We start from the raw sequence: 9,629 nt of genomic DNA, 5'->3' as shown, positions 1-9,629 counted from the left end.
GAAAGTAATGAGTCTCCTCCATCCCATGAGAAGGGGACACTTGATTCTTAGAATGTTACTGTTTGTTGATGTTTCACAGCCCCGGACTATTCATGAAAACTCATGTTCTAAGAACCAATGGGCAGAGAAACACTACCACATGTGTTTAAAAGGTGTTGGGACCACATCAAATTGTTATTGCTTCTCAGTACAGTTCTGAGGTAAAAGACAAGATATACTTCTCACTGTATTTTCTTATGTCCTTTCTAAAATTTTTAATTGTGTGTTTTACCCATGAAAATAAAACAGCAACAGAAAATAAATTCCACGGTCAATAACTATGTAAACGGTGGCAACGAAACATGACAAGTTAGGGTAAGGAACTAAACGAGAGACTCCACGTAAAAGCCCATCATAAAAATCATTATTCTAAATGTCCTAACAGTAATCATGGGAGGAGGCATAGTTGAGATTTTATGATCAGACTTTTGACATTATTTATCAGACAGCACGAAAATGTTTGAATGTTGTCCCTCACCCTAAGGGATAAATAGAAACTTTCAAGAGTTAGGAATGTCAACATTACTAAATTAACAATGGCTCTCATAATCAGGTAAGATTCTGGAAAGATAGCCAAGGCTTGTTCAAATGGCTAGAATTTAGTAAGATGGCTGTTGCCTTTAATCCTAAGCCTCGATTTCTAGGATGCTTCAGCATTATAAATTATACCAGTTATTCATCTATCTCCATGGCAGAAGGAGTTTATTTGGATACATTCAGAAATTAGATAACCTGATCAGTGTTTCGCTCTTGGCAAAGAATGACAACTTACTTCGTTTTATGTACTTTATCCATCTGCAGTCTGTTGATTCACCTTAAAAGTCATAACCCGCTAAGAATCGTTCAGGCAGAATTTGGCACTAATTACAACTTATTTTCCTAGACCTCACATGCCTACCAAGTCAACTCTCCTGCAGCACTCTCCCGAAACAAACTCCCACTACTACCAAATGTGTTCTTATCATACATTATAGATTAACGTATAAAGGAGGGAAAGTTTTTACGAGAGAAATCTCTCCTTCAGTACTGATCCAGTAAGTTTATAATTAGCTTTAAAATTTGCATGCTTCCTATAATAATTACTCCTACAGACCCAGTGTTCATAATTGGTTAGGACACTGTGCATAGAAGTCACGGTGTCCATGAAACAGACACGAGGCCTAGGACACTTTATAAATCATTAATCAAGTCATATTTTCTAACTAGCATTAAAAAAAAACCTCTCAATGACTTTAGTACTTGAGTAGAAACTGCTATTCCTTTTCCTTTTCTCCTCTATCACATTACAAAACCCAAAAATATAATTACTCATATACCAAACCAGTTATTTAACCTCTTAGTCTGAAAATAAGGTTGGGAGACGTTGTAACAGATACTATTTTCTCAATGTTATTGAAACCAAAGCTTGTATGTCACTTACCACTTAATGTTTTAGATCTAATTGGAGGCAATCCCTTCTTCTGTCGTTCTTTCTCCCTTTCTCTAGCTCTTCTTTCACTTGAGTATGAACGTGATGATTTCCTTTTTCTTTCTCTAGAGCGAGAGCGTGATCGCTTTCTGTGTTTACGCTTTCGAGAACCAGATCGTGACCTAGATCTTCGTTTTCTTGGTGATCTACAAAAAAAATCTTATTTTACTTCTAATGACAGTTATTCTTCTATCGAATTTCTCACTTGTAGGTGGGGCGGGGGTGAGACTGTCTGGTATTTAGCTACCTTTTAAAAAACATTCAAGCATAATCAAGTATCAAACATGTATTTTCTCAAATCTCTGTACTGCTTAGGTCCACACTAGTCACAGATGTTTGTTTGCAATGATTCTTACTGAATCACAACCACAAGGAAGAGTAAGAGAAAGAGATTCTAGCAAGGCCTCACTCTCTCTTAGGGTCTTCCAACTCTTTTTTTCAAACAAGAGTCAAGAACAGGGATGAAAGATGGAAGAAAACAAAAAGATTCTTTAGGTGACAAAGATGTTACATTCTTAAAATTAAGAAACAAAGAATGTTTTCAACAGAACATTAGGCCACTATACAATTCTGTTTACAAGTTTTCAATTTCTAAAATCTCCTGTGCTTGACTTTACAATATAATGTGATACTGAAATACTGTTTCTTTTTTCCTGTCAGTCATATGCCATTGAACTCTCTTCAAAATACTTAGTAGGGAGGTGTTGCTAAGACAAAGAAGTTTCAGCACTAACACTGTAATTCACTGTAGAGAGGTCAGCTTAGAGAAAGATGAACTGACAGGCTCTCATCTGCAAGAGGCAAATACAAGTAAGTTCTTGAAACACGTAAGAAATGACTGAAAAAGTCATCAAGGATACTGCCTCTCTTCCAGCATTCGCTGTTCAGATTTTCTGGGTATTTGTGTGTAGAAAATAGGGCATTAAAATGTTAAAGATGAATGACTTTAAGTTTTAAGACAGTTTATAGCAAAAACAATATATACATGCGACAAGAAAATTTACCAGGTTAAGAATAAGGCACCTCCAACTCAACTCTGAATAAGCATGCACATCAATGAGCCTCAGCCATGCTGAACAGCCCACAAAGAAAACCACTTCTAGGATATGTTTTGTAACAGTCTGATATGCTTAATGTTTATAAAAATAATTTTTGTAGTTTTATTTTTATAATCATCTTTGGCATTATGAGATGAAATGGAATGTGAGAAATACAATGGAGTTTCTAATACTGTTCCTCTACAGCTTGATTTAAGTGTTGTTTAGAGGCAATAATACCCTAAGCTGACTATCATGATGTCATTAACTAAAACCAGATATAACCCCAAATCCAAGTCTCATGATACTGCCGTGACTCATGCAAGTTATTCAAATAAATGGCCACAGCCACACCCAATTAAAAGCAGAACACATATTTTCTGTTTTTTGAAGTTCTGAATTACTTCTTCCTGACAGAATGTCACTCTCAGAAAACATTTTCTTTAATTTTGATGCAAAGAAATAAAGGATGCAAAAAAGTAAAGCCAACAATTTAAATGTTCGCACACAGCTATTCTTAAATAGTATTGTAGAACCTTGAACGAGATCGTGAATGCGTTCTTGATCTTGAGCGAACAGCCACTTTCTTTGCTTCCTGTTCAAAGATCTCCTCTTCTACTCCATCTTGCCCTTCATCTATATCCATATCCTTGAAAGTCAAAAGAACAGCAGACAAAATGCCTGGTTGAGATTCAGTGTGTATTGGTAATTCTGCCTTACAAAATATTCACCATAGGAGCATTAATGACTAAGAGTAAAATGGTAAGAATGTGGAGCTTCATGAGTAGGAAAAAACCATTCAGGTTTACATTATTTACATACAATAAAAATTATTACTATATTTTAAGATTTTTTTCTGTAATTAATTTTATAAATTTATGCCCCAGAAAAACATTTACTTTTTTACCTGCTGCTGAATATCTATGGAATCATCCAAATTTGCTTCAGGTTCAAGGAAATGCTGTTGACTGCTCCCTTGTGATGGTGACACGGAATGCTCTGACCCAAATGTTCCTTCTTGACTATCCTGAGGAGTTGCCTATTGAGAATGTACATAAACACACAAACATTGGGAAATAATGAATATTGTTACAAATGAAATATCACAATTACAATTTTAAAAAGGAGCCCAATGCCTAAAGAAATCCCATTACATCTTTTATGATCAATCTAAAATGGCACTTTTGTATAAATCCAAGTTTACTTAAAAGCACAGAATACCTCCATAAAAGGGAGATATTATAACACTAGAAAGAATGGTAAGATAAAGTAGGTCTCCAAACAAATTTTATATTGTGGAAAATATAAACTACCAAGAATAAAGGGACTATATCATGAATGATATATAAAGAACTATGTCACCCAACTGCACGTGTAGAAGCAAAACAAAGCTCAAACCCCAATATCAAAATCACTGATCTTGCAAAATCAGTTCTCAACTTGGGTCTTTTTCAACCTCCACCTCTAGGAATTGACAAAAGAGTATTAGGAAGTACTCAAATATGTAAAATATTTCAGAAAGACTAATAAAAGTTAGGCAATGCAGCCTAATTATAGGAAAAACTAAAATTTAAACCTTTTTGCCCCCCTAGGACTAGAATTACAGCAACTTGCTATAGGGATACTGCTTACATGGTACTAATCAGTATGAACTTGACTAGCAATTACATACACTATGGTGTTAACTAAAATTGAGAAACTGATTATTATGAAGAAATGACTCCCTAGTTAAGCATTCCTAAAACATGATCTCACAGGTGTTGAGGATTAGTAAGAAGAGTTGGTACACAAGTTGGGAACTATTATAATAATTAACAGAAAAGAGCAACTCAAAACTACTGTTCCCTTGCTACAAACTCTGTGATTGTGAACCAAGTTACTCCAACTCTGAATTTGTCTCCCTACGTGTAAAAGGAATACAACCACAGTGATTATAAAAAACAATATTGTATTATAAATTTCAAAGTTGCTAAGAAACTAAATCTTAATTGTTCCCACCACAAAAAAGAAATGATAATTATTTGACATGATAGAGGTGTTAGCTAACACTACAGAGGTAATCATATCCCAATATATAATCATATCCAATCAATATGTTGTACACCTTAAACTTACACAATGCTATATGTCAATTATATCTCAATAAAATTATTTTTACAACTTACTCTTACTCTAATGACATTTAAACTGAAAGAAAAGAAAGCAGCATAAAAATTAAGAGCCAAAAAGAGCATTAAAGAACTGTTCCAAGTGTCTTAATTTATGAAGGAACAGGCTCCCCAAAGACAAGTAACATTTTCAAGGTTTAGAAATAAATTAAAGCTAAAATCAGAATTAAAGTTCTATTAGTCTTTATTCCACAAAATTGACCAAAGAGTTGGTAAATAAGTGTATGTTTGAGAACAGATCAAAATGTTTTTAAAGCACAGTCCTGGCTTATGCCTTTAAAATGGTACAATAAAACTAAAATTCTTAACAACACAGCAAGATAATTTTCAACTTTATCCTGAGCTGTATTGTTTGCTCCTAATTCAGTACTCATACATCCTTCACATTATTTACTTCTTACCTCACCATTCACCTTGAGCATCCTACCTACCATCCACCCACTTGTTTTTCATCTTTGATTTTCTATTAATGGTCAACCCTTGGTATAACCAGCAGAATCCACTGCAACCAATGCTAGTTCTTGAGGTTCTTTTTTGAGCAGTTTTACCTATTTGAAAAGGTTGTGATTCATGACTTTTATTCTTTCTTAACAATCTTATGAAGAACAAAGAGAAAATCTACTTTTAATATTCTACCAAATTTTATCTTATGATCTTGCAGTTAGCATTAATTAGGTCCACTGGACCCTTACCTATATCTAAGATATGTTACTGGATCTTAGAGGTCTTATTTTCCTATATACTGAAACATTTTGCCATTTCATCATCCTAAGAATTATTCCATTATTACTCATCAATTACTCCCAACTGTAGCCAAAAAGACTAAAATAATAACAAAAAAAAAAATGGGATTGTTGAGAAGGGTGATTCAACAGTGAAACCATCATCATTCAGTTTTACTGCATCACCAAAACCACTGCATTATATTTCAAGAAGGTATAAATAAGACTGGAGACATATCTGTAGTCTGCTTTTAGCTTTCCTTGGACAATGGATATTTAGAGGTTTCATTTTCTGTCCATAATGGCAAAGAGAAGAAAACTGACAAAGAAATGTATTTCACAAAATTTTTTTTTTTTTTTTTTGGGCACAAAGCCTGCAGGATCTTAGCTCCCTGACCAGGGATTGAACCCGCGCCCTTGCCAGTGTAAGCGCAGAGTCCAAACCACTGGACCACCAGGAATTCCCAATATTTCACAACACTTAGACAAAGCAGATGATGAATGCAAAAATAAGACAGCAGCATTCTAGACTCTAATGGTAACGGTGAAACTTAATGTTTAAGTGAAATATCAGATGGTGAGTTTTCAAATGACTGCATCCCAAACGTATTTCTCAAACTCAAGAACTGATGAGCGAAAAACGTATCTCTAAGGACAAAAATCTCTAAGGGTATTTTCATTCAATTAGTCATTCAACAGGAAGGAGTTCATCTTATAGTATTTTGGAACAAGAAGCTGGACTGTCTGTTTTGTTAAAAGAACATGTGACATTTGAACTTAGTTGACATAAAAAGGTTTGCTATATTTCAACTATATTAAAATTCCTAATTATGTTTATTTTCCCCTATCCCTTTAGCTTCGCTTTTAAATTATTTGTAAGATGACTAAAAAATATTTTTAAAAAACCAAAAAGACTCCATAGGACCCAGGTGGCAAATGACTTTTTACCCTGATATACTGATATACGTCCTTAGAACACATCCTGGTATATTCATCTTTAGTTTCTTCAGCAATGTCTTCAGGCAAAGCATCAGTGATAATACTGAGGGACTTCCCTGGGGGTCCAGTGGTTAAGAATCCGCCTTCCAATGCAGGGGGCCCGGGTTCAATCCCTGGTCAGGGAACTAAGATCCCACATGCTGCGGGGCAACTAAGCCCACACCGCAACTACTGAGCCCATGTGCCACAACGAAAGATCCTGCATGTCGCAACGAAGATCCCACGTGCCACAACTGAGACCCGACGCAGCCAAATAAATAAATAAAGATAATATCGAAAAAAGTAGAAGACAAGGATAACAGCAGTTAGCAGAGACTTTTTTCAAAGTTGGATTAACATTCACTAAGTATCACATTTTGATCCCTTATAAATCTACTTTCCTCTATTTTTTTCTGTATAAGTGGCAGGAAAGACTTTGTCAAAAACCTTACTGAAATCCACACATGCTATGCTACACCTACAGTATTTTCCTAATTTATGAGTCTAATAACCTTACAACATCAACCTCAGTACCCTGAAATGCAACTCAAGTCTCTTAATGTATCACCCATCTTAGTTATCATGTTCAATTCTCCTCTTTCCATTATATTCTCCTCTATAAAAAACTACTGAAGCAAAGTAAGTTACATATTTCTGATATCCCACTGACAGCTCTTTATTAAGTAGCTGAATCTTCTATAATCTTTTTATTCCTAACATTCTTTTTAAAGCCCTTTTATTAGCCTTATCATTTTCATCATCAGCATTTCATTCTATGACTCTGACATCTTTTGGATATCCTGATAAAACAATTATCAAAATCATAACTCCAACTTACTCAAGACCATAGAAATCATTCCTCTTATGACATGATTGTTAGTCCCTTCACAATTCAACCATTCTCAGAAAGTGCTCCCATTTTCCACTGGTTTTCCATCATTAGATAAAAGACCTCAACCCACACCCAAGTGTGGTCAAGGCTGCAAGGAACAGAGTGGCACTAGCAAACCTATTCTTTTCTCTGAGGCGCTCTAATAAATTTTAGGCAGCCACAGGGAGCTTACTGGTAAACAAAAATGCTTAATTTTTCTGCATGTTTCACCCCATCTTAAATACACTAAAGGCAACTGGTTTGATAGAGCCAATTACACAACTTATTAAATTTGTTACTCTGTTGATATTTACTTTTCAATTTTAAATTTGTGATAGGCTTTAAACACTATTCACCTTATGCATTAGAAAAGTTGCTTTTTTTTCTTCACTACTCCCTTTTCTTCACTGCTTATTTTTGAATAAGGAAGCTTTTAAGAACATCTACTCCTTTCAAAGAGATCTTATTACTGTATCTTCTAAAATTTTGGAGATGGTATAGAGTAATCAACTAAGACCAGAGTTCTTTTTTCTGTTTTTAGTTGGTGAGATTCTTAAAACAAAATCACTCTCAAGTTTTTAGTAACTTTCACTTCAGTAACTTGGTGTTAATTACAAGCTCAAGCTCAAGATCCAGGTCAAGAGTACTACACCTTTACTGTCTCTGCTAAACCTTCATTTTACTGCTTCTGCTAAAACTTCTGAAATGAAATTGGAACTAAGGCGATTCAAAAGTGTCACATCTATAGCTGAACAAATCTGTTTAGATAAACTCTTCCATTACTACTACCCCTTGCCTCTGTAAAAGCTCTGACAACCTGTTTCTCTTCCTTGAGTCACTACTTATGTTCTTCTTTAAATAACATCCAGGTTGGTTTTTTTTGTTGTTGTTGTTGTTTTGGCCACACTGTGTGGCATGTGGGATCTTAGTTCCCTGACCAGGGATCGAACCCGGTCCCCTGCATTGGGAGTGTGGAGACTTAACCACTGGACTGCCAGGGGAGTCCCCAAATGTTCTTTATTGTTCTTTGTCTTCAAGTTTCTGAATTCTTAGGCAGATATATTTTATTTTCTTGACATAAAATAATGCACCTACCCAACTACTTCTATCAGAATTATTTCTACAAAACAAGGTATGGAATTCCATTCTCATAATTCCAGGTACAAGTTCCAACATACAAATATCATCAAAATCCATTTTACAAGGACTTCCCTGGTGGCGCAGTGGTTGAGAGTCCGCCTGCCACGGCAGAGATTGAACACGGTTTCGATCCCCGGTCCCGGAGGATCCCACATGCTGCGGAGCCGCTAGGCCCGCGTGTCACAACTGTTGAGGCCCGCACCCCTGGAGCCCAGGCTCCGCAACAAGAGTGGCTCCTGCTCACTGCAGCTAGAGGGAGCCCACGTGCAGCGGCGAAGACCCAACACCGCCAAAAATAAATAAATTTATTATTTTTTTAAAAAATCCATTTTACATTTACTCTTTGCATTAAAAGGACAAGTTCGGGGACTATGCCTTCTAAAGTAATCCTCCCTCTTCCATATTTCCATAGTCCTTCATATATATCTCTATTTCAGAAACCAGGATTCTGCCTTGTGTTCATATAGATATATGCACTCCATTGGAGAAGAGCTTACTTGAGGCCAGACACTTCTCTGTTCATCTCTGTATGTATTACCTAACAATGCTCATACTTTAAAAACATTTGTGGTATTGTATTAAATTCATCAGGGTCAAAAAGGTTTGATTAGGAACAAGTGTGAGTGGGGGTAATTCCCAGAAACTCATATCCAAACAGTTTAACATCCATAAGTATTTCTCATGTGGAGCAAAAAGAGGCTTTGTAATGGATTTAACCCTAGCTTCACAACAATTTGACATATTTTATCAATTCTAAGGTATGATTTTTCTTTACATTTTATCACCCTGAAATTTAGAAGATTCTTAAAACTCCAAGGGATGTTATATATACAAGTATCTAAAAATTCTTAGCTATACGTAAAATAATGGTGGGTCTTAAGACTGATGATATATGATACTGTGTACTTTAACAGTAGATGTTTCGATTTCACTAAGCTTCAATTTCCTACAATGTAAATGAGATTCAAAATACCTATCGCATAAGCATTAACTGTAATCATGACTAATAAAGCTCTTGCCACATACTAATAACAGTCTAATTAAAGACAGCAATCTATTTTGTCATCATCACCACCAACAACAGCAAAATCATCACTATCTTGGCTTGACAGGGAATTGAGAGGAAAGGAAAGTTTTCAGCTGTAATACTGAAACACCATCTCTGTCTTCTGTTCTCTAATTCCAGTATACTGAAATTAATGTTCT

The 9,629-nt window shown here is 35.4% G+C and overlaps 1 protein-coding gene across 8 annotated transcripts in view; it reads right to left on the bottom strand.

Moving 5' to 3' along the window:
* SCAF8 (SR-related CTD associated factor 8) overlaps nucleotides 1-9,629 on the bottom strand; it is a 198,682-nt gene that overhangs the window by 138,520 nt on the left and 50,533 nt on the right. For all 8 annotated transcript variants that reach the window (XR_003003604.1, XR_003003601.1, XR_003003600.1 and 5 more), the window contains 3 exons: nucleotides 3,452-3,583; nucleotides 3,081-3,193; nucleotides 1,460-1,653 (listed from right to left, as the gene is read on the bottom strand). Coding sequence is in view for 3 of the 8 variants with exons in the window: in XM_024747921.1 (XP_024603689.1) it covers nucleotides 1,460-1,653; nucleotides 3,081-3,193; nucleotides 3,452-3,583 (439 nt within the window). In the remaining 5 variants the exon portion in view is untranslated. The remainder of the gene's footprint in view (nucleotides 1-1,459; nucleotides 1,654-3,080; nucleotides 3,194-3,451; nucleotides 3,584-9,629) is intronic.

Source organism: Neophocaena asiaeorientalis, unplaced genomic scaffold (assembly GCF_003031525.2).
Source record: "Neophocaena asiaeorientalis asiaeorientalis breed wild unplaced genomic scaffold, Neophocaena_asiaeorientalis_V1.1 scaffold123, whole genome shotgun sequence".
NCBI lineage: Eukaryota > Metazoa > Chordata > Mammalia > Artiodactyla > Phocoenidae > Neophocaena > Neophocaena asiaeorientalis.
This window is presented reverse-complemented; position numbering and strand designations above follow the sequence as displayed.